A 23,638-nucleotide genomic window follows, 5' to 3' on the forward strand; every position below is an offset into this window, starting at 1 on the left:
GACATGATGAGATATCGGATAATCGATACGATGGCCACTGAAAACAGAGGCTCCTCGGCCGAAACTCGGCATGACCATGAGCTGGAACGATGAAGCGAAACGAGGAACGCACATCTTTTTTGCATATAGACTGAGGGACCACACAGAAAACCGATCTCTCAAGATGAGGGACCGCGTGGAATGGATGCGCTACAAGATACGATTTTTGAGACCACGAATGGGATGTGGTACGGGAATATGGGATATATGTCTTGACGTGTGAGGAGGAATGGGAATTGTTTATCGACATGTATTATCAAGGCAACTTATTGTCACGCGTTTGCGAAATTAAGGATTTGGGTCTGAATTTGATCTTTGTTTGCATTGCTGATCACTTTCTATGCTTCTTATTTATAGATTGAACTTGCGAGTGTGTGTGTGTGCGTGTGTGCGTGTGTACGTGAGAGAATGTTGAGGGTTGCGACACCTTGAATGGGCAGGATTTGATGGGTGAAAATAAGGGGAAATAGCTGTGCTTCTAATAGGTAGTGATGAGCTCCTTCTTTACCGAAGATCATCGAAACAATAAATCAAGTTGCGAATATCTTGCTTGTTATCGAACACTCCCGTGAGCCAGGGTGACATTTTGCATGTAATCTCATTTGGCAACCTAAACTTACAGCCTCTCTGAATCGCTTATAAACTCAGGTATAGCACTTAGCAATCGGTCTGTATCTCGGCGTTCACACATCTCTGGGGTGAAATGCTTCGAATTTTGCTAATACTTGAACAGTTATTTCCTTAGTTGTTTCAAAATCACTTATCATGGTAGCCTATCTGTTGAAACCTCCTGTCAATAACCCTTGGTCGTCTATCCTTGATATCGTTGCACGCTTATACCCAGAAACTCGACTACCATGTTGCACAGTCTTTCGTCACATCATCATGATCCTTCGCCACTTCCTTTCCCTGGTTAAGAGTTGGTTTCCGCGTTATTTGCTGATATGATGTTGATGTTGGTTGACTGATGGCTCGCCCCCTTCTGTTAGACCCCGGACGGAAAGTTGACAGTATGGGTTTATGTTCGTGGGTAGCCTATCCTCTGCTGGAAGCTCGACAGGTGTTGTGTTGATTTGGATAGCGAGTTTCTGGTCCACTGACACCTCGCTGTTTCGATTTAGATGGTTCAATGCACCAACAATTGGAACCACATGGTGTGGAGAACTATCAAGCTCAGCAATTGGCGGTATCCAGCTGTATTCATGCCTTGTTAAACCGGACGAGATGGAAGATATTGTTGTAGAAGACGAATTTGGCCACGTGAGCTGCCCCGGATAGTGACCGGACGACATATGGTGGAGCTGAGATGCTGATCGTGTAGCTGCTGGGGGTATTGGAAGTGGATGTTGCTGATGATAAGGGCTTGAGATGTTTGATGATAGACGTGAAGGAGTGCAGTTGAGGCTTGCTCGCTGACTAGTTTGGCTCAGATCAGAGACACTATCATAAGGGCTATGAAGTGGAAGATGTTGATCAGAACCATTATGAGTGGACTGTGCAGGCAGTCCTTGAGATGGAGCCGTCACTGGTCGATTCAATGGACCATTGTTGGATGGCGCCAGAGGCGGTGAGTGTTTCCAGTCTAAGGGGTCTCCTAGAAGTAGACTCAATCCTGCGAGGGACTCACTATCGTAAGTGGCACTTGAAGTGAAAGATTTAGGTAGAGCTGTGCTGTTCATGTTGACTGGAACAAGTTCTGGTAGTGATTCAGGCGCATGTTCTATATGCATCGCCTGCGAACTCGTTGATCTATGAAGAGGCTGGGGTACTTGGAGCGAGGATGGAGTCGTTGGTGTTGCCGATTCTGCGTTTGTGTTGAAAACTATGGTTGGAGTTGGAGGATCAATAGATTGAGCAATTGGTGGTTTCCTTGCTGGAGCTAGAGTGACACATACTATTAGATCATTATGTCGATGAATATATATGATGGGAATCTTCAACTTGCCCGTTACATCACCAAGAAGATCCCCTAGCAGCGCGACATTATCAAACACTGCGGCTTCATCTCTTACACCACACTTCTCCTTAACTTTCACGGGTTCAGGAACAGGAGCCAAAAGAGCTATCTGTCTCAAAAAGTTCAACTCAGCAAGCACAGCGGCATGATGTCGACTAACAATAGGCTCCTGGCTCTTGAACTCACTCGCATCTACAAGCACCCATGCCATGCGTTTTGAAAATGTGGTCTTTCCACCTCTGTCGGCCTCCGGGCGACACCTCTCGACAATCTCGCAGACTTCTTGAAGTCCTCTTTGAGCTGATTCGATAATGTTGTGTACGCGGGCAAGAACCTTTGGGCGGCGCTGAAGAAGATGGAGGCATTCGTGACGTAGTTCTATGAGATGTTGAAGATCTGAGTCGCATGTTCGAACGAGCTCGAGACTGCGACGGATATCATTTGGGACTTGGTCGTGGTCCAGCGCCCAGGTCAGGAGGTTGAAACTTGCATGTATTGCCTTGAGGGGGTTAGGCATGATGAATTAGGACAAAATACTGCGTTCTTCGAAGCGAACAGTCTCATACAATGAAGTGTTCTGATGCTTTTGGTGACAAGAGCAATATGTGAGTGATCGTCGAGGTATTGATTAATCCTTGTTAAGCTGCAGGTGACGATGCTAGACGACAATCCTCGCATTTAGTCTTCCCCGGTTAGACAAGAGAAGAGAGAACAAAATCAGGCTGTGATGCAAGTCTGTTTCTGATTTGCACAATATCCATCCACTATCATATTGCTAAGACCCATGTTCAGAGCTGAGGCCAAAGATGATATTGAGGCATGTGGCTTGCATATCCAGAAGCAGGCCCTGAGACAAGACTCAGCTCTCAGCCACTCAAGCCCAAGCAAGCAAGACAGGTCAATAGTGGGATTCAATCCTCCAGCTGAACAGTTAATTGGATATGTATTGGGTGGGCGTATATCACATGAATCACAATGTTGTGGTGTTTGTTCCGAATTTGGTTCAAGCGCATGCAGACAGCCACCGACAGGTTTAGGGAAGAGGACAGTGCACATTCACGTAATAACCAAGTGAGTTTGATCACTTGGGTCGTGGCATATAAAACAATACGTGTTGTTAGTTCATGGACGGGAACTGTAAGTCTATTGTAAGTACACTCCATCATAAACACACTCAATACTGGACGTGGCTATAATAAGTCATGCAACAAAGGACTATATATCGAGCTTTTTGCAGCTCATCAAGTCCAATCCTCCAATCAATGAAATCCCATGGCCAGAAGGTTGCAGTGAAGGTGCTTCCTCTCCCTCACGAACTCAGAGTCTCTGGTGCCACCACCTCCTTGGGCGATCTATACCTCGTTCCGTCATTATGGCTGAGCCTCTCCAAGCCAGGACACACCACGATCCTACGGCTTTTTGTAATGGATGTACTGTTGCTAAAAACAAACCCCCAGTCACTCGGCTGCGATAGAACGACATAGCCCAGTTTGGTACACTCAAGAATGACAGCCTGCAGATGATTCATCTGATCCTGTTGGCTAGCAGGGTCTTGTGTAACAAACATCTCCAAGAACTGGTTAAACTCGTTCGCAAGAGATAGAGCCATAGGGGAAGCTTCTGTCACTGACACCGGGAGTGGTGTTCTCTCCTCCGGGTTAGGATGGAGAAGCAGAGCAGAGAGAGCGCGCCACCTTGAACGTGCCAAGGTAATTGCTAAAAGTTTAATTAGCTATTTCTCTAATCATGCTCTGAGGTAATGTGGGGGCGTCTTACCAGGATTGTTTGCATTTTCAGCTGAGCGGCTTCTTTGCGCCATTGTTGCTACCGCTAGTGGAAGCATGGACAAGCTGCTGCCGGAACTGAAATCGAGGCTCCGAAAGATGACATGCGAGAGGACATGACGAAGTCCAATCTGAGAGGTCTTGGGGCTGAGGCAAATGGCAGCAACTGTGTCTGCCTGTAGTCCTGACGCTTCTGGTGAGTAGCCAATATTGGTAAGGCTCTGAGCCACCTCAGCGGCGTCGGCCTGGACTTGGGGTCTACGGTAATAGTTCTCGACATGCTGGTAAATGAGTTCGGAGAGTGAGCGTAACTCTGCTTGGAGGTCCTTGTCCGGGGTTGCCTCGAGAAGGAATTGACTGAGTTCAGCATCGTGTCTCGACGATGAAACTATGACCTGTGTCCCATCCTTTGGTTCCGTGTATTTTTGGTCTGCTAAAACGAATCCTTCGTTTGCTGGTTTGACTCTCCGCCATCTCCGGAGAAGTAAAAAAGCTGCTATAGATCCCAGAGCAAGACCAGCAATGAGGCAGCCAATGGCAACTCCAGCAACGGGACCGCCTTTGAGTCCATCTGGCGATCTTTCCGATGACTCGCTGGATGAGGTTTCTTCTTGGTTTGCTAGGGTTGCCTCCGTGGAAGCCATCGTCGCAGGTCAGAGATAAAAAAGTCTTGAAGGGCAAGAAATTCAGGAGACGGGGCGATCCTTGCGGAAGGTTTTTGGGGAGATAACAAGAGAAAGAATGAGGATACCAAAGACTCAAAGGCTTCCAGGGCAGGCGTTGCTTTTGACCACCAACAAAGCCTCAGTATTCCAGCCCTACTGCCCTTTGATCGCCACCACCAAGTTGCTCTCCATCGAGGTCCAGCTAGCAGCATCCCTTGTCAAGCCACTCAACACAGGGGAGCATCGAGATGCGTGTTTCATTATCAGGCTGAGGCCGAAGGCCTAGTCTGTCTTTTCCCAGCCGACCTGCTGATAATTGACCCGCACCGCACACCCTTAGACGTGCGTCCAACAGACCATTATCACGAAGTCCAGCTCTGGTGGCTGAAAATAGGCCTATAGCATGGGTCTCTTCCGAGACTTGTCACATTGCTGGCAATAAGGCTCTCAGATTATCTTTTGACTCTTCCTCGATTGCTTCTCGAGAGAAATTGAGCAGACCAACAAATGGAGGAGCAACCAGACTTGACTGTCTCTGTGGACCTTGGCACGACGTTCACGGGCGAGTAGCCGTCTCGCCAATACCAAATATGAGCTAATCTGTGCTAGGTGTCGCCTGGATGAGGCATGGAATCCCAATCCAGGTCGTCAACGACTGGCCGGGAAGCGACGATAGAGGCGATCGAAAAGTCCCCACGACAATCGTATACAACGCGGATGGAAGCATCTCATCTTGGGGATTCATGTGTGCTGACGATGACCACGATACGAGCAAGACACGTCGGGACTTCTTCAAGATCTTTCTAGATCCAGAGACCCTCGACGCAGCACAGCACCAGGGTCTAAGCAACGTCCCGCAAAGCACTACCCAGGCTCGCCAATTCGTGACAGATTATCTGAAGCAGATATATGCGCATGTCAAAGATAGCATAGAAATGCGCATGGGTATAAAACACGTCGGTGGATGGGACCGTATGGCTGTGCTGTTCCTCTTCAGTGCGCCCACGACGTGGACGAGTATGGCTATCATCAACACCTTCAAAGGCGCAATTCACGATGCTGGATTCGGAACTGGAGGCCCAAAACACTCAGCATTGGTTGATCTCACAGAGTCCGAGGCCGCAGCCGTGGCAACTCTCAAAACTGGAGCTATAAGCCTCAAGGAAAACAGCGTATTTCTGACCGTCGACGCGGGTGGTGGCACAACAGACCTCGCTCTGATGCGAGTCACTTCCACAAACTCAAGCTTTCCACAGCTTTCTCAAGTCGCTGCCGTCAGCGGTGTAGGTGTTGGCTCATCACTTATTGATCGCGCATTCGCAAGACTTGTCTCGCAAAGAATGGCCGCGAATCCCGACTTCAAGCTTCCGGCTGATTTTGCAGCACGCATGGCTCGAAGCCAAGGATTTAAGAGCGTCAAGCACAAGTTTGGCGAAAAAGTATACATGCAACCAGTATACAAAATTTTGATGGAGGGTGTAGGATACGATGTGAGCCACGAAGGCCTCGGAGTTCAAGATGGACGCATGCTTTTTACCAAGTCAGTTACTGTCCCACTACTAAAAACGTATTCTCCATGTCGACTTACCAAGTATGATTGATCCGTTGCAGGCGAGACATTCAAGCCCTCTTCGACGTCCATATCGAAGCAATCATGGCCCGAATTCACAAGCGACTTGACTGGTTGGCCGAAAAAGGCCTTTCAAAACAAGTGGTAAGGCGCTCCGGTTTGAAGCTCGACCAAAGCTCATTGCGTATACAGGAGTATGTGATTCTTTCCGGTGGGCTGGGTAGTTCAGCCTACGTCCGTGAGGTTCTCCAAGAACACTTGACCAAGCTGCAACATCCAAATGCTCGAAATCTCCTTGTTATACCCTCCCAAGACCCACAACTTGTCGTCGCTCGTGGAGTTCTCGAGAACAAGCGACAAAGGATGGAGTCGGGGAATAAATCCGTGCTCAGCACTTGGATTGCTCGAGCGAGCTACGGCGTAATCGTTCAGGAGGTCTATATGCCTGCACAGCACTTCGATGAAGAAATTCGACAAGATCCGTGGGACCCAAGTGTGAAGTGGGCGACTAATCAGATCCAATGGTTGATCAAAAAGGTATGCTTAAGACCTTTCTTTTCGCTCACAGACTGGGTTGACAAAAGATCACAGGGAGATACCGTCAACCCAGACTCTCCGTTGGTCAAACGATTCGAAATCAGGCTGAAAGATGGAGACACTACACGAGCTTGGGACGCAGAAATTGTGGTGTCCAACAACGAGGCCGAATGGCTCCCTCGAAGCCTTAAACAAGCCGGCGTTATGAGACTTTGTTCTGTAAAGAGCAACCTCGCTGGCATCGAACAACGCCAGCTCGTCCTCAAAGAAAAGCGAGGAACTTGTTTCCGGCGTGGACACAAGTTCTACATTTGTAGGTTCGATATTCGAGTTATTGTAGCTCCAGCAGACCTGAGATTTGAGCTCTGGTTTGGGGGGACGAAGTTCTCTGGCAATCACCAGCCTATCTCGGTCCAATGGGATGCAGCTAAAGGTTGAGAGAATAGGTGACGAAGATGGAACAAAGTGAGTAGCTTCACTCTAAACCACGAAACGCTGAGGAGATACCCCGGCTGCAGATGAAATACGTATGTACATTGATATATCCTCAGATGATCAGCGCCTTATAATCATAAACTATCCTGACCATTCTCCAAAAAAAACGCCTTTGTCGTGATTTCGACTTGCCCGATAATGAAACAGCATTGCCACCCTTCCTTCCTCCTTTTCAAAACTTCAACACTCTTTGAGCAAATTCTCGTTACAATGACTTGTAAACACGCGCTGAAATGCCGTTCATGTTGGCCTCTTAAAAGGATGCGCTTCAGTGTTGAGAACCCATTCGTCAAGGCTAATGACGTTAGGCTCTGAAAAGAGTAGATAATAGTACTTGAGAGTCTCGGAAATCCAGAAACTCTCCATCTCGTCCTTCAGATTGTTCTCTGTGGCCGTCACGTCTTCGATGGCGCTGTTGGCGAATTCGGTGCGAGTAGCAGCAATTGTAGCCTGGAACATCTTCCAACCCTTATCCATCCAGGTAGTATCGCCAGTAATGCGATACATGTACCAAACAGATTCAATCGCCTCGGGTCTGTATCTTTATGTTAGTAGAGGCAATAAACACATTACAAATGCAAACTTACCGAAGGATGTAATTCCGGTTCATTATATCGGTGTAGCCTGGAGGTAGTCTTTCTCTTTGAATCCTCGACTTGACGTACTCCTCGTGCGTCACGGGCCTTTCCAGGGGTACGTCATCAGAAGCAGCAACTTGTTCTGCGTTTCTGACGGCATCAAAGCTGTCTACAGTGACAGGCTTCGGCGCGATGGTCTTTTCCGTTGTATCTTGGACAGCAACGGGTTTGTTTTCTAGCTCGACTTGAGCAGGCTTGGCTTTCTCCGAATCAGTCTTGCCCAAATCTGCCTTTTCTGCTTCGGTCTTTTCAGACCCGTCCTTATTCAGCCCAATTTTCTGCTTGAGTGAATCGGGGAGCGTTGATCCAAACTCCGAGTCGTCCTCTTCCATACTCCTATCCAGCTCAGGCATCGGTATACCTGCCCGCTTGACCACCTTCGGGGGATTAACGACAGGCTCCGGTCCCTTGTTTGAATTATCGGGCTTGTTTTGTTGGGCAGCGGCGGGAGCAGCTCCTTCTGCGAGTTTCCTCTGGGCCTCGCCATCTGACCATTTCCGGAACTCACTATCGCGCCATTCTCTGTTAGGGTCGAGATCCTCATACCAACTCTCTTCACTGAAAGCACACTTTTCCAGGGCAGGGCAAGCGACCAGATGAGCATATTCAGGCATTATACCGGTAGCCGTTGACTGATATGCCCACACGCAACCATCAGTGAGCTTTTTGGCCTTGTCGATATCCCCATCACGGCCAAAGATCTTACCGCCTAGTCCATACATGCCTCCAACGAAGCATGCAAGATGAGCCATATCGTAGGTCTTGGTCCATTCTGAGTCACCCCGGCTAGAAGTCGTCAACTTTCCTGTGAAAAACACATCCCAGCCGTCGTCTTTGATCATAGGTCGATAAAGCAACCATTCATTAATCGCGTCGATAGTGTTCTCGTAGAGCGGGCGATACTTGGGTTCCAGACCATTCAAGAGCAAATATTGCTAAGTTACGTCAGACAAAATTATTACGAAGAATGATGACGGAGCAACATACCTTGGGGAAATACTCGTAGGCTGAATCTTGGGCACCTCCCATGTGGAAATGTCCGTAGCTAGGGCTACTGGAAACGAGACCCTGAGGCTTGCAATCCCAGTCTGCCGAAGATCCATCTGCAGTAAGAGGGGGCGCCTGTTGAGCCCCAGGTCGAGCTGGTGTCTGATCACCCGCGTTGGTTGCCTCATCAGTATCTACAGGAACATCGCGGCGTTGGAGCTTGTCCTCCCAACGACTATCAGCCTGAGGGAGCTGTGCGGGAGAGGCTACATCTCCGCCCAGTTTCGTGGGATCAAATCCTTCAGGTTCCTTAGTCAGGTCGGCAGAATTGACTTGCTCCCGGGCCTCCTGGCTGAGGCTTTCAGTCCGAGTGGCAGCGGTCCTGTTACATCCAGAGGCATCGATGCGTTCGGGGAAAAGTCCTGGGATATCAGTACCCGCTGCTTGCATCTCAATCAAGGCGTCGGTGATACGATCAACAGCATCATAGTATTTGTTGGTACCCGTCAATTGAGCGAGGCGAGTGAACTCCATAGACAGAGTTCCAAGCTCAGCGATTCCAACAGTGCTCGCTCGGTGGGGTTGTGAAGCATAAGGCTCATGCCATCGATAATATAATAGGGGCATGCGGTTAGGCGTATCAAAGACGCCCATGAGGACCTCCGCAAGTTCGACGGCCTTATCCAGCAGAATCTTATACTGGCCAGAGGGTCCACCACTAACATCGTACGCAGCGATAAGGCCACCCAAGTAACGAATGGTAGTTTCAAAAACGGGAATGTCGTTACGTTCAGAATAAGTGAAGTCGACATTGGCGACGGCCTTGGCGGCTTCATCAAACTCCTCTTGCATACCAGCGATCCAAAGAGTATCAAGCGAATCGATGAGTGTCGCACCCCAGCCACAAAAAGTGTCGCGATACTTCATAGAAGCAGGCTTGAGTTCATCATGTGGGAATGCGAATTTACGATAACCAGTCCAGGCACGTTCAATCTCTGCCTTGACACGTTTCAGTCGATCCAACCGAGTGGTGCTTGTCTGTACGTCCTCAGGTTGGAAGTCGAACTGGATTCTGTTGATACTGGGAGCTGTGCCTGTTGGGACTGGCCTGATTGACTCAGGGGGGATAGGGAAGTTCTCCTTGGGCTTGGTCCAGTGAACTTTGGATCCATCAACGTTGACATCGGGAATATCAGGGTTGTCGGCCTGCTTAGGAGGGTCCTTAAAGTGAACATCGGGAATCTGTGGTGCACTTTGCTCGGCTGGCTTCTTGTGCTCTTCCTTCTTGTCATCTGGCAGCGCAGCGTCCCCAACAGGGATAGGTTTATCGACGACAGGCTTCTCTTCTGCAGGTGTATCGACTTTCTCTGCAACCTTCTCTGGCAAAGTCGGCCCGTCTTGAGGAACAGCTGGTTTGGGTTTATTGGCAGCGTTGGAATCCTGCTCGGAATCGGGAAGCTGGACGGGTGGCGGTACGACAGGCGGTTCAAAGGCTTCTTTCGAGCCCTGCACTGGGTCAGAAGCTGGCTGGCTCGGTTGCTTCACCGTTTCGAAGTGAGGAGACTGTGACCATGAATTTTGCATGAATCGATACAGCAGGAAGACCATGACCACAGCGACTATGGCATAAAATCGTCCACGCCGACGAAGGGGAAGCATTGCGACGGGTCGTTGCTCGCCGAGGCGAGGCTTTTGGGGGGGCGATTAAGGCTTAGATAGAAGATTCAATTCGGACTGCGCCCTGCTATAAAGCGACGCGAGGTTTCGCTAGAGGGGTCGCTTGATCTATGTCGTCAAAGACTCCGGTGTCGCCTACGGTACTGAGCGCAGCATTCCGTCTGGTACCAGACCAACTTGAACTGGCTTTCTTGTGCTTCCTTCTTTGTGTCAGGTTAGCCAAAAGAAGAAAACAAATAAGTCAAACTCCGACAAGAAAGCGACGCAAAAGAGATGCAGATGGAGAAGACAAACAAGATAGCGAACGTTAGGGTGTCGGGGAACAAAGACAAGAAAGGACAGTCCCAAAGTGAGAGCTAGTAGAGGAAGGAGCCCGCCCTCCACCGGCCTGACCATCTGTCTTGGCGAGGCCAGGAGAAACCACATTTCAGTGGCATTGGTTGGCCAAGATGAGGTAACGTCAGGGGCTTTATGGAGTCTAGCGTATACCCCTGGTGCTAACTTTAGCATCATCGCAGGGTCTTCCCGTTGCATTCCTGCAAGTTTAAGGCTCATCAATGAACTCGTGGCGGATTGACATTGACTATGAGTACATACCTATTTACTGGTATATGCCCATATAATGCGTATTTTTGGCTTTAGAATAATGTAGCTATCAATGAATAACTCAGTGAGCATATCCCTGGGTTCTACTACCTTGATACTGCATCTGGTAATGAGTTAAGTTCCTGATAATTAACTCGAAGCTACGCGGTACTGTTCAGTACCTAGATGCGAAACCGACCCTTTCCATTTACTTCCCCTCGGCTCTGAGTATTCACATGCGTTTGTTAGAATCAGGATTAGTTTGTTTGGCTGTGCTCCGTAACTTAATTGCGTTTAAACTACCACCCAAAAGTTTCTCACAAGTGCATCCATTCCCAAACTGGTCAACCTGGTCCTCGGTCTCAACGGGGCCGTTACCGCGCCGCTTAAGCTCCGTGTTCTAGATTTAACGGAGCCTCGACCTCCGATATCAGATTCGGGATGTCCACTTCTATTTCTTATTCGCCCTTAAGAATCTAAGATCAATTTAGGATTTAATAATCATATCGACGCATTGTCGTCGTATAGTCGACGAGGTGGGGTTTGATATTTCACATGAACGGAACGTAGAAGATATCAAGCTACAAAAGGTGTCGCATCAATACTTAATTCAGCATACTGCGTAGAGTTTATTGGGTTCGATCCTACAATCTTATACAACCTAATTGATCTCCAGCCCTGAAATATATATCTCTCCTTCATAACATAAAGCGTTACTATTGGGTGCAATGCTTTGTATGAGGGAGCTTATAGGGTAAGCCTCTAGCTGTTAGCTCGTAGCTTCTTTTCAACAGAGAAAGCCAATTGCAGTTATGTGTCCTTACTGAGAGAACAAACGAAGTATTAAGTCATCATTGATAAGAATGATTAATCCCCACATGAGAATCTTCGCTGTCTGAGTAAACCTGTATCCTGGTGATCCAACCACTTGATATATCATTGACTGGGGTCTTGTATCTGCGACTCTCAAGGAAGAGCCTGAGACGGAAGTTCTAGCAATAAAGCAGCCCCAAGAACATGCAGATAATCTTGCACCGGACGTTTTGTAATTGAAGGTTCATTGGAGGGTAAGTTGCTGTCAACGTCAAACAATCCAAGACGTTTGCTGCCTATTTTCATCCCCCTTCGAAGCAACTGAAAGCCCATAAAATGTCAGGATGTCGCCCTTGAGAACCTTCTCAGAAGGATGTAATAGACTCGTTGATGATTTTTTTTATTTCGACTGGTCCTATCAAATTAGAGAACGAGTATAGTAAGGCCAGGAATAATGTTAATAATGCCTTATTCACTATAGATCAACAGACCACACATGGTAATACCTCACGCGCTATCCGTCATAAAAAGAGCAAGACACTTCTAAGATTGAATGAGAGGATTGGATAAAGCATCCACATGTCTAACTTGAAGGCTCGGTCTCAGATTTTCACCAATTCTTACTGAGTGGGCCGAGAAGAGGCAAGTGATGAAGCAAATCAAGGCAAGGACACTATAAATTGGCCTGGCATACCAATCCCACCCCCTTCTGAGGTGACCATCAACATGGAATGGACCAATAATGCAACTCAGAATGTTGTGGAGTATCGAGAAAGAGATTGCGAGCACGGCAGATGTTGCACCCCTCTATAGAACCACCAACATATGAATTCGGACTCACAGTGCTCGGCGAGGGACTAAAGAACTAGTGAGAGTGGAGAAGATTTGGGCTTGTTGCTTGAATCTCACTATTATAGACATAAGACTCAATAGAAATACCATCTTTTAATAATTGCCTCTTTCCCCTGTGGCTTAGTTGGCTAAAGCGTCCGACTGTTATCAACTGACAATCGGGAGATCGGAAGTTCGAGCCTTCCCGGGGGAGACAACCTCTTCTTTTGCAAGTGATTCTGCATTAAGCAATACGACATTCTTATAAGAACATTTTTATTTTTAATATATTTTTTTTTTTAAACTTAAACCCTAATTAGCTAAATTGTAAAATAATTTAAAAAGGAGTTTCTAAGTATTTTAGTTTTATAAGAATTATATTAATATAAATAATCTGCTATATTAAATAATAATACTTAGTAGTAATAGCTCTTTAATCGCCAAGTTTAGCAGACACTTATATTATTAAAAGCCACGGCGATCCTTGCTTTTTATTTAACCTAAGAGTCAGAGAATATGGTTTTATATATTTGCGCCGCAACAGCAATGTATAACTGTTACAACAAGCTCTAGGCTCTAGAACTTTAAGATCTACATTCAGTATTCCCGCAAGTTTCACAGCCATAAAACTGAGAAGTCTGTACAGGTAGGACTCGACCGGACAGTTCTTCCAGTGCGACTCACATTCACCAGCTCTTGGCATATAGTAGATAGAGGTCATCAAGTTTCAGAGGTCAGATAAGTCTAGGTATCATACAGATCTTCCAGCCCCCTCGGCCAAATACTGCTCCTCCCACTTTTCAAGTCTATGTTTTCAGGATAAGCCAAGTTTTCCATTTTAACCCTTGATCATGCTCCATCTTTCATTATAATTCTCTCCCTTTACCTCCGGGGCATGCCACGTCCACGGCCCCGCAGAGCACGCTGCGCAGCACCCGGCGGTAGCTGACCAGGAGCCTGAGGCTTAGCACTCTCCTCGTTGCGGATAGTCTCGTCGACTCCAAGGATGAGGCAGCTGGCCTCGGTGGCAGCCTGGATAGCGTTGATCTTGACAAGAGCGGGCTCCCAGACAAATTGCTCCATCATGTCAGTAACGCCCTCGTTCTGGAAATCAACACCAGCCCATGTCTGACCCCTTCGGTGCGCAACACGGAGCTTGTTGAGAATATCAGTGGCATCGAAACCAGCGTTGTCGCAAAGCTGGCGAGGGATGATCTCAAGAGCCTTGGCAAAAGACTTGATAATAGCTTGCTGCTTGGTGGAGATGTTCTTATCAGCGAACTGGTGAAGGTATGCTGAAACTTCCATCTCGGCAGCACCGCCGCCACCGACAATGAGATGGTTTCGGATGGCACGCTTAACGATCATGATGGCATCGTGCAGGGATCGCTCGACCTCAGCAATAAACTGCTCAGCACCACCACGGAGGACGAGGGTGCAAGTCTTGGCCTCGGGACAGTCCTCGAAAAAGTTGAAACGCTCACCACCGATCTGGCGCTCCTCGAACTTGCCGCAGGTACCCAAATGCTCGGGCAGAATATCGGAGCATGTTGATTGAACAACAGCACCAGTAGCCTGGACAACACGCTCCATATCATCAGCAGCCACGCGACCAGCACAGAAGACATCTCGATCAGCGAAGAATTGTGTGGCCAGGTCACCAATGGGCAGTTTGCTGAGCACAACCTTAGCACCAGTCTTGTAGACTGCCTCAAGCTTCTTGTAGATAATCTGCCACTCCGCATCGACGATTGCCTGGTACTCAGAAACCTGCTCAACACGGACCTCGGCGTTGTCCTTCTCGGCCTTGAGCTCCAGCTCGACGTTCAGGCATACGATCTTGGGTTGCTCGAAAGATTTTGGTTGTTGTTCGAAACCGGCATAGGAAAAGGTCTTCTTGAAGGCGACACCGTTAACGAAGAGCGAGTCGGTCAGGGAACCACCAGGGATCTTCTTGATGCCGATGAGCTTCTCGTTGAGGTCGTCCTGGTCAAGGGACAAGACAGCATCGACAACCACTAAAATCAGTTAGCTCGATGACCAAGCATATGCATATTGGGTGCTTGCGTACTCTTGGTGAAGAATGTAGTATTTCTCTTGATCAGCTTGCTTGTCATGGCAGTAGAAGCCAGCTTGATAAGAGTATCACGGCGGTTGCCCTCGTTTGTGCTAACAGCAACCTCCTTGATCTTGTTGACAGCCATCTGAGATGCCCTCCTCAGACCCTTAATGATAATCTGAGAGCTAACACCCTGCTCAACGTGCTCCTTGACCTCCTTCAGGATCTCACCGGCGAGGACAACGACTGATGTGGTTCCATCACCGACTTCGGCGTCTTGCGATCGAGCAATATCGACGAGGATTCTTGCGGCGGGGTGGACGATATCGAGAAGCTTTGACCAGTTAGCAAGGAACTGGAAGTGAATGAACATTTTATCGAGCGCTTCGAACCTTCATCACGGTGGCGCCGTCGTTGGTGATAGTTTGTCGGCCATTCTCATCAACCATCAAAAGGTCACCGCCGTAAGGACCTAGAGTAGACTTGATTGTAGCCTGGACGGCGAGACAGGCATTGATGTTGGAGATGATCTGTCCCTTGCCCTGGGAAGTATCGGTTCCTGTAAGAAGGCGCTATGGTCAGTTATCTATTGCGATCATATTTGTTGCCGTTGCGTCGTGTTTAGATCGTCTTCCTTTGGAGATGCCCCCTTAGAATTCGAGGGGTGAAGCGGGCTGGCGGTGGGGTAAAACGGACCTTCCTTGAGGACGATAATCGTCGGCGTTTGGCCTCCGAAGGACATCTTGACGATAATTGATTGACCCGAATCTGAATAGCAGAGGTTATAGCCGTGTATAAAGTATGTACAGGCTTAAGTTTCGCTCCGTCGTCGGTTGGTGGGGGGAGGGAAACACGTTGGCGGGTTCAAAGTGGGAGGAGCTTGTGATGAGTGGAAGCTTCCAAAAAAATGTGGCAGCCTTCCACTTTCTCGCTTTCTCATCATGCCTTGCCCCAGTCGTGCACGGGCCACTTTGTATAGGAGTTAAGGGTCTTGTCTCGACCAATCAGGTTATTGCTTTTGATTCGACAACCAGCTTCGTATCAGCTCATAACTGACAACTTCAAGTAGGGTACTAAACCATATATAAACCAGAGTGTCACATTGTCTCCTATACGTCAATATCCAGGCCATCTAACAAAGCTTTAGTTGTCAGCCGTGGTTTCTACCGAAACTCCACTCCTGGCATAGACTAACAAAAAGATATCCACAAAGGACAAAAATAACACCAGGTTTTAAAAGAAACTCCCCCGGGAAGGCTCGAACTTCCGATCTCCCGATTGTCAGTTGATAACAGTCGGACGCTTTAGCCAACTAAGCCACAGGGGAGAAGCTGATTGGTTGAGCAGACACCTTCGTGATGGGATCTATGGTGATCTGATTTGGGATAGACATGGGAGACGCCTTGTTACTTATTTACTTATTCTTTTAGTCACAAGCGGCTGAAAACCTGTTTTCTGTAGGTATCCTTGCCAAGATTTCTAGCCAAAGGAGAGCTGTGATGTCTTCGGCGTCTGATGGTGTTTGTAGACTAAGGGAACAGTGGAAAGTCGAGACCAATAGACACAAGCCGAATCTTAGTATTTATATGCGAAACGCCAAGCTCATGCTCATCGATAGAGAAATGTAATTATATCCAGGAGCGCCCGCTTAATGCTTCAATTCAAAAGGACAGCATCACAAAGTCACCTCTGACTACCCCCCCGCCCCCTCAAAACCAACATCATACAAACCCCTTTCCTTATGTACAAGCCCGTGATTGTCTGCGCCAACACCGACATCCACGCCTATGCCATCCATATCATCCGTCCCGTCCATCACATTATCATCATCTTGATGTTCTATCAACATCTCCAAATCTCTGTCCACGACATCAGGACCAACATCTTCAGTCGCATTGAGCAATGCTTGGAAGTCAGCGGGCGAATGATATTGATCAAAGGGGCCAAGGTCATGAGAAGCTTCGTTGATGATTTGCGGGTCGATGGGTTGGTATACATTGTGATCATGTGGGTGGTGGCCAGTAGGAGGATCTTGGAGCATGGGACTGTGCGAGTGAAGTGTATGTTCCATTGTGCTGCCTTGAATAGCGTGAGGAGGTGCAATGAGAGAGATATCGGCTGGGTTAGCATAAGGACTTGGTGAATGGTCGTGATCTGGACTCTGGTGGGAAATTGTCGGTATCATGTTGTGATCTTGCAGTGGTAACATTTGGGTAGGAGCAGGACTCGTCGGTTGCGCATGGTGGTCACCTGTATTTGCAGCCCCTCTCCTCCCTCCCGCATGATTATTCGATGAGGCTGCTTTTCTCGCGCCGCCAGGGTTAGGTGTCTTGCCTAACTCTTTGCACTCCACACAACTGCGAATAACGTCGCTGACTGTTTCTTTGATACGGCTCCAGTGGTACTTCTCTGCAATAGTAGCGGTAGTTTTGTTGATACCCCCGTGCTGCTGAACATGAACTTGACGAGCAATATCGAACTGACGGGCAGGATCGGATATAACTTCCTTATCCTTGAGCATGAGCTTGTCTCCGTCGAGAAGCTTATAGTGCGTCGCTGCGCTGCGGAGCCTGCTTTTCTCAGCGCGGTCAGCGCCGTTCGGGTACTCGCCGTACTTGAGGTAGAACTTGATCTTGTCGAAACGCTCTTCACTCACGAGTTCCTCGCTTTCGCGCGGTGACAGATCCCGCCCATAGATGATAGCATCAATCAGCTGATTGGGATAGCTGCGAAGGTTTCCACAGCCCTTGACTCGACCGATGCGCTTGAAGCCGAGCGCATCCCAAATACGGCATGATGCAACGTTGGTCTCGTACACCAGATTGAAGACGCTATACGTATAACCTAACTTAGGTGCCCAGTCAAGGTAAGCCTCACCCATGAGACGACCGACACCACGGTTACGCGAGGCATCTGTGACAAGGAAACCGGCGTTGCACACATGGCTGCTGCGGCCGGGATAGTTAGGCTTGATATAGAAGCTGCCGAGACATTCCCGGGACCAATCTTTGCCTTCTACAACATCCTCAGCACGTTCAACATCTCCAAGGAGCATGATAGCGCCAAAGTTCTGGAACCAGTAGGAACCGAACTTGTCGGCGGCGAAGGGATCCATCATGGGATATGTATCGCCGCCTTCAATTTCCTTGTTGATCTGGTCACATAAGTAGGCGATCAGCGACTCGGGAACCTGATGTTTCGAGGAAAACGGAACAATAGTGGCCACGGTCTGGCGATCACGGAGCGTGACCTGCCTAGGGGTCATCTCGGCCGGAAGGCCGGGGTTGTTCGGATCCGGATACGGAGGCTGACCGGAGACTCGGTAGATAGTGGGGCTCGCCGGATCATCCAGCATGGCCGGCATATTGTTGGATGAAACCCTTATGCGGGGTTAACGTGAAGAAGAGAGAGGAAGCAGAAGAATAATTTAATTGGAGGACAAGTTTTTATCCCTATTGACCAGATTGTTAGCCTTATAATTCTTGTCACTTACGAATCTATCTTCGCAGTCTCAGGGTGATGTCGTCTTACACCAAACAAACACCCTCAAGACTGAAAAGTGCAGAATGAGAGAAAAAGTATAAAGTGGTGCATACCAATTCAAGTGTCAGGAAAGGCCGAGACAGTTTAATAGCACAGCTCGGCTCAAAAGCTAAACTATTACGGGAGACTCCTTTGTTGTGGAGTGCTCTCTCAAATCCCGATTTCGCACCGAAATCTCTATCAAGATCTCTCGAGTTCTAGGCGGACCGTATTGAAATCCACTACTGTAGGTGTGTTGTGGCCTGTAAAAACTGCCTGCTGCGTTTCAATGCACTGTTGGGTGGGTGGTGGCCTGGATCCTTGACTGAAAAGGGCGCGCCCTGGACAGTCCAGGGACCTCCACAGGGAACTACCTAATTAACAGTGACCGAAGACGCTGTAGGGCTCAGTGATAGCTCCAGTATATTCAGTGCTCCGCTCTGTAATAAGGTGTAGTGCAGCGTGCGTAATGCTTGTATTTTTTTTTGTAGTGCTGTGATGTGATGTTCGTTGTGACTGTGCTGAAATGTTCGTTGGTGATGAGGGGAAATGCGCAGGCTTCAGAGGAAGCCCCGAAAATTTCATGGAGGCGGGGCGTGCATCTGGAGAAAACAAAAGCCACTGAGAATCCAAGGCCATGTTAAACTTAAAAAAAAAAGCCGGGGTCAATTGTTTATCCGTAGTTATCGCCGTGATCGGCCTTGATATGATGCCAATGATAACAATTTGATAGCTTATAACTGATACATAACAATACATTTTTATATATTCATTCCAGCTTACATCGCTTTCATACTCTATCCCTCCCTTAGGCTATTATACATCTCAATATTGTACACAGCTTTTCTACTGCTTACCGCTCTTGATATCGGCCTCGATCGCCTCGGCCGCATTCTTTAGTCCTGACAACTGATCCTCAATGTTCGCTAGCCTAAAATCCTGTGCTGATTCGGCTGGCTTAATCTCGGACTGAACATCGGTTACTACCTCTGGTGCAGCGGGTTGCTCAGGAGGTGAAGTGGCTGCGTCGGAGGCAATAGGCTGTTCAGGCGATGAGGTGGTAGACTTAGCCTGAGCCTCAACCACGACCTCAGGGGAGGATGTTTGCTCAGCCACTACTCCAGGAGCAGCAGCCTGCACAGGAGACTCAGGGCCGGAGCTAGCGGGTTCCTCAGGCAATGCAGACAGCGCCTGAGCGGCAACCTCCTTTGCAGCTCCTAGGGCAGCCTCTCCCATCATGTCAACCATCTCGTTCTCGGTAACCTCAAGCTCGTCACCGTAGAGCCCCTCCCTTAAGATCTTCTGTTCCTCCTCATTGAATCCCTCAAGGTTGTGTTGCATCTGTCCCATGACATTCTTGCGCTCAGCAAGAGCAGCCTTCTTCTCGCGGTTCATGTGCTGTACGATATCAGGAGAATTTTCCCACGTCGCCATGTTCTTCTTCTTAGCATCTGCCATACGTCGCTGTTGACCTCTTTGACCAGCTCGGCCTAGGACACCACCAACAACAGCCATCGCTCGCAGACTACCCATGCATTAGTAACGGAAATGATTAATGTTGATAGAAGTTCTTACCTGTCATCGTTAGCAGGAATGGTATAAGTCACCCATGATGGGTCTACGTTGGTATCAATAACGCCAATCGTAGGAATGCTCTTAAGACCGCACTCATAAAGAAGGGTATAGTTCTCAAGGGGGTTCAAGCAAACAACCAGATCAGGCATCAGCGGTCGAGCCGAACCTCTGTAGGACTCAAACCCGGGGAGTTCCTGGTCCTTGTGGTCCACAACCTTTGTTCCGGCCATCTTCAGAATAACATCTCGATTGGTGATGGCCCCAGGGGTCCACTTGGTGAACAGATGGCAAGCACCAGCCATCTCAGCAGCCTGAGTGACAATCTCCATCTGACCCTTGCGGTTTCCTACGAAGAGAATGAGGCCAGCCTTGTATGCTACCTCCTCCACCACACGGGCCGCACGTCGCAGGTGTGCTGCGGTCGTTTCCAGAGAGATGATGTGAACACCTTGTCGCACGCCGTAGATGTATCGAGAGTTCGCGGGGTTCCAGAGCGAAGTCTTGTGTCCAATATGTGTTTGTGAAGCCATCAACATCTCTAGAGTGATATCCTCAGGTCCAGGGGGGGTTGTTGACAAGCTCGGTGGGAATATATCGCTTCTCCAGCTTTGAACCGAGACTCCGTGTGTTGGCCTGAATTCTTTGCCATTCCTTATACTGCTGAGCAGGCGTCGCAGGTACCGCCGAGTTTGAGTTGGAGTGAGGTGTTGTCCAAGCAGCACCCCTGTGCTCGTGCGCCGAGTTGGTCCTGAGAGAAAGAATACCGTCCTGTACAATCCGCTGCTTCTTTCGTGCCGCTGAGACAATCTTCGGAGGCGCAACAGCGGCCTGGGTTGTCTTCCACTCTTCGGATGTGGTCTCAGTCTTTGTGGTGACCTGAGTGGACATTTGCCGGGCGAGGGACCTGGAGATGGGAGACGCCAATGTGTGGCGGCCTGAACATGTCAGTTGTGCATTTGAATGAATTAGAGCTCAATTGACTCACAATGCCGCACGGGGGCGTTCCTCAGGATCATGGCGACGGCTTGGAGACTGCTCGGTTATCGTGGTGGTCGTTCGACTGTACCAAAATTTGGCTATGGCCGATGAATCGGGTGGAGGGATTTTCCGGGCCGACTAATATCCTCCCACTACGACTCATCACAACTTTCCAAACCAACGATCCTGAAACTAGCAATCAGACATATTTTACTGACAAAGAAAATTTATTGGCATTGAATTAGTCTTGCAAGGTTAATCTCTACTGTGAAAAGCTACTTTCTCTTTCTGAATATCTACACTAAACAGCCCCCCACCTCCACCTTTATCATGTCATTACGAAGAACAGCAGATGACGCCTTTACCGACTGGTGAGTCTGGCGATGGTAAAGACACCAATGATAGTGACGGCCAATGTGACAATTGCGCCAGGAAGTATGAGCTCGTTCGGTACACCAGCAATAAGCTGTTCGGGGCCTTGTGCGTGTGTATGTGCCGCACGGCCCTTTCGTCTCCGTACGGGTTCATCCTCGTCATCCTCATCTTCTGAATCATCATCTTCCTCTTCGGGCCACCACTTACGCCGCTCTCGTAGACCGGCTCCGGTTGAGACTGATGGTGTAGCAGGGGCCCCAGATACAGGTGGCTTCTCAGGATCATGGACAAATAGATCGACCTTATCATGATGAGCTTGACGAGCAAGAATGACAGCCTCGAGAAGGTCATGGTCGGCTGTGATAGAGATAGAGTCTCCTTCATCATCCAAAAAGCTCATTGCAAACCCTGGGCCGACAATCTTGCCGTCAGACACAGGAGGCACACCACCAATGCTGTCTGCCTCCGCACCAAGCTTGGAGGCAACAGCGTTGACGAAAACTTCAATGCCTTCTGTTGCAGTGACCTTGAGACGGTGCACTCGGCCAGATGGAGCCTTGAATTTGAAGGGGAAAGGGAGCTCTTCTGGTAATTGATGTTCAAGAACATCGGGAAGAACAGAACGTGGAGGTGACTCCATGCCAACATGAGATGCCGAATCACCAGGAGCGAGACTATCGTTGATACCTCGGTGCATGTCAGGCGAGGTCAGGCGAGAACCCAGATTGGTGTGGTGTGCCGCACTACCCTCTCCAGACATCATGGACTCTGTCTCAGCGTCGAGCGACAGCCAGAACTTGTTCCATGCTGGACCCTCATCGTTGGTGTTTGACATGGCGTTGATTTGGTCGAGTGTAGCATATGTTAGCTTGAGAACGTCGACCATGCCGACGATCTCACCGCCATCATTCATGACAGGGAGGTTTAGGTAGTGACCATCTGAAAACATATTAGCGGCATCTTACTAAATTTTCCTAAACAACTCACCGTGCATCTTGCGGAGAGCCGCCTGGAGGGTCATGTCCATGGGTGCAAAGTCGGGGTGAGGGGTCATGACACGCACAACACTGCAGTTGGCGGGGTCAAGACCAGGTGCAATAACTCTAAGAACGACATCCTTGCTGGTGAAAATACCCGTAATAGCTCCTTGATCCTGAACAAGGACAGCGGTTGTACGGTTCTCCTTCATAAGCTGAGCAGCTTCCTTGACCGAGGTTCGCACGCTCACGGTGGTGGGGGGCACACCGTTGAGCACGGTCTCCAAAGTAGGCCCAGACATCTTGCTGCGCAGAGCTTCGACATATTGGATGATCTGCTGGGGTTGAGTCGAGCCCAGTTCAGACTGGACGCCCTCAAGCGCATCGTAAAGCTTTCTGGAGGACGAGTAGGCACGCTCTAGCTTCTCCATGGCATCGTAGAAGCACTTGGTAATATCCAACACACCCGAAATATCCTGGTTCTCGTCCATAACTGGCAGATGTCGGAAACCCTTTCGGACCATGAGATCCAGGGCATCGGTAGCACTGGTATCGGTTCGAGCGCAAAGAGGGTTCTTCGTCATAATCTCAGCGATAGTAATAGCGGAAGCCTTTGCTCCAGCTCCCACCACTCGGAACGCAAGATCCTTTGCGGTGAAAATACCAGCAATTCGATCGTCATCGTCAGTTACTAGAACACAATCCTCGCGTTTTGCGGCCATCAGCTGGGCAGCCTCGGAGACGGTGGTGCCAGGCTTGATCTGTAGGGCCTGACTGGGCTTCAATGCGAGGACAGTTCCAGGAGGAGCCTTTCGTGAATGGCGAGCCCGGCTGGTAAGGTGCTTCTTCTTGGAGAGGTCATTTTCGAGCTTCTTTCGGATGGCCTGAGGTGGAGGTTAGTAACCTGGTATATTGTAATTCGAAGCCTTTCGAGGTATATATCGCAGTCGAGGCCAATCGTAAGGGTATATCATGACGAACCTCATCACGCTTGCTCTGCTTTTGACGACTCGCGCTGACCGCAGATCCAGTCTCAGTAGGCGGTGAGGGTTCGAGGACCGGACGAGGGATGCTTGAACCACCGCTGGGACTGTTGGTGAAAGGAACCGCGCCACGGCCCTGGTTGCGAGTGGGCGTTCCTCTATAAGTGTTTCCCGACATGATAGCGGTAGATGGAACGAAGACGAGACGAGGATTCGGTCCGGCTTGTCGTCACAGCCAAAGGCAGAATACGTACGATTGCTGGCGTTATCTGTTTCGCTGTATGCAAAAGAGGGTCGGCGGCAAGGGAAATGCAATAGAAAAAGGTGAGTTTATGCCCCGGATGGAGGAAACCTAGGAAAATCAAGGATCAGCCAATCGCAGTGGACGAGATATTCTGCAGGCTGGAGGAAATCGGGTGATTTTGTTCGAGGTGAGTGACTCTCCAAGCTCCCAGGATGTTGGTACCTCCCGCCCGCCTCTTGGCCTGGCCCATGTGCTTTCAGGGTTGTTGTGGTAACTCTTAGTGGTTATTGACTCAGGAGCGCTTACTATCCAATCAGATGTTGATTGAAACCGTTTCACCGACTTGA

At 49.0% G+C, this 23,638-nt stretch overlaps 8 protein-coding genes and 2 non-coding genes across 12 annotated transcripts; 2 read left to right on the forward strand and 8 right to left on the reverse strand.

The window, feature by feature from the left end:
* Window positions 1–971: 971 nt before the first annotated feature.
* Window positions 972–2,513, reverse strand: FOXG_08054 (uncharacterized protein; the record flags this gene model as incomplete). Its single annotated transcript, XM_018386786.1, has 1 exon — window positions 972–2,513. The coding sequence occupies one exon, from the start codon at window positions 2,511–2,513 to the stop codon at window positions 972–974; it is 1,542 nt and encodes a 513-aa protein (XP_018243979.1).
* Window positions 2,514–3,305: 792 nt separating this feature from the next.
* Window positions 3,306–4,424, reverse strand: FOXG_08055 (uncharacterized protein; the record flags this gene model as incomplete). Its single annotated transcript, XM_018386787.1, has 2 exons — window positions 3,306–3,712; window positions 3,773–4,424. 2 exons carry the CDS (start codon window positions 4,422–4,424, stop codon window positions 3,306–3,308), a joined length of 1,059 nt encoding a protein of 352 aa, XP_018243980.1.
* Window positions 4,425–5,065: 641 nt separating this feature from the next.
* On the forward strand, window positions 5,066–6,990 carry FOXG_08056 (uncharacterized protein; the record flags this gene model as incomplete). Its single annotated transcript, XM_018386788.1, has 4 exons — window positions 5,066–5,985; window positions 6,057–6,159; window positions 6,208–6,552; window positions 6,607–6,990. The coding sequence occupies 4 exons, from the start codon at window positions 5,066–5,068 to the stop codon at window positions 6,988–6,990; spliced, it is 1,752 nt and encodes a 583-aa protein (XP_018243981.1).
* A 297-nt stretch (window positions 6,991–7,287) lies between these two features.
* Window positions 7,288–10,748, reverse strand: FOXG_08057 (mannosyl-oligosaccharide alpha-1,2-mannosidase; the record flags this gene model as incomplete). The annotated part of the gene is made up of 3 exons (XM_018386789.1): window positions 8,673–10,748; window positions 7,635–8,620; window positions 7,288–7,582 (listed from the first exon to the last, which is right to left on the reverse strand). Exons 1-3 carry the CDS (start codon window positions 10,329–10,331, stop codon window positions 7,288–7,290), a joined length of 2,940 nt encoding a protein of 979 aa, XP_018243982.1. The 5' UTR covers window positions 10,332–10,748.
* Window positions 10,749–12,708: 1,960 nt separating this feature from the next.
* Window positions 12,709–12,792, forward strand: FOXG_19565. Its single transcript has one exon. It is a non-coding gene; the product is annotated as a tRNA-Asn (tRNA).
* Window positions 12,793–13,155: 363 nt separating this feature from the next.
* FOXG_08058 (T-complex protein 1 subunit eta) lies at window positions 13,156–15,577 on the reverse strand. The gene is made up of 4 exons (XM_018386790.1): window positions 15,334–15,577; window positions 15,030–15,196; window positions 14,650–14,971; window positions 13,156–14,596 (listed from the first exon to the last, which is right to left on the reverse strand). The coding sequence occupies exons 1-4, from the start codon at window positions 15,377–15,379 to the stop codon at window positions 13,461–13,463; spliced, it is 1,671 nt and encodes a 556-aa protein (XP_018243983.1). The 5' UTR covers window positions 15,380–15,577; the 3' UTR covers window positions 13,156–13,460.
* A 303-nt stretch (window positions 15,578–15,880) lies between these two features.
* On the reverse strand, window positions 15,881–15,964 carry FOXG_19566. Its single transcript has one exon. It is a non-coding gene; the product is annotated as a tRNA-Asn (tRNA).
* A 165-nt stretch (window positions 15,965–16,129) lies between these two features.
* On the reverse strand, window positions 16,130–18,753 carry FOXG_08059 (acetyltransferase). 2 transcript variants are annotated; one of them, XM_018386791.1, is made up of 2 exons: window positions 18,234–18,753; window positions 16,130–18,089 (listed from the first exon to the last, which is right to left on the reverse strand). In XM_018386791.1, exon 2 carries the CDS (start codon window positions 17,999–18,001, stop codon window positions 16,331–16,333), a length of 1,671 nt encoding a protein of 556 aa, XP_018243984.1. In that variant the 5' UTR covers window positions 18,002–18,089; window positions 18,234–18,753; the 3' UTR covers window positions 16,130–16,330. The 2 variants fall into 2 exon arrangements, with proteins under 2 accessions (XP_018243984.1, XP_018243985.1); XM_018386792.1 differs by lacking the exon at window positions 18,234–18,753 and adding an exon at window positions 18,169–18,217.
* A 252-nt stretch (window positions 18,754–19,005) lies between these two features.
* Window positions 19,006–20,750, reverse strand: FOXG_08060 (40S ribosomal protein S2; the record flags this gene model as incomplete). Its single annotated transcript, XM_018386793.1, has 4 exons — window positions 19,006–19,684; window positions 19,735–20,234; window positions 20,311–20,669; window positions 20,720–20,750. The coding sequence occupies 4 exons, from the start codon at window positions 20,748–20,750 to the stop codon at window positions 19,006–19,008; spliced, it is 1,569 nt and encodes a 522-aa protein (XP_018243986.1).
* Window positions 20,751–20,858: 108 nt separating this feature from the next.
* Window positions 20,859–23,530, reverse strand: FOXG_08061 (uncharacterized protein). Of its 2 annotated transcripts, XM_018386794.1 has the most exons (3): window positions 23,046–23,530; window positions 22,075–22,948; window positions 20,859–22,026 (listed from the first exon to the last, which is right to left on the reverse strand). In XM_018386794.1, the coding sequence occupies exons 1-3, from the start codon at window positions 23,223–23,225 to the stop codon at window positions 21,074–21,076; spliced, it is 2,007 nt and encodes a 668-aa protein (XP_018243987.1). In that variant the 5' UTR covers window positions 23,226–23,530; the 3' UTR covers window positions 20,859–21,073. The 2 variants fall into 2 exon arrangements, with proteins under 2 accessions (XP_018243987.1, XP_018243988.1); XM_018386795.1 differs by lacking the exon at window positions 23,046–23,530 and having other exon boundaries at window positions 22,075–23,005.
* Between the last annotated feature and the right edge of the window lie 108 nt (window positions 23,531–23,638).

Source organism: Fusarium oxysporum, chromosome 4, assembly GCF_000149955.1.
Source record: "Fusarium oxysporum f. sp. lycopersici 4287 chromosome 4, whole genome shotgun sequence".
NCBI lineage: Eukaryota > Fungi > Ascomycota > Sordariomycetes > Hypocreales > Nectriaceae > Fusarium > Fusarium oxysporum.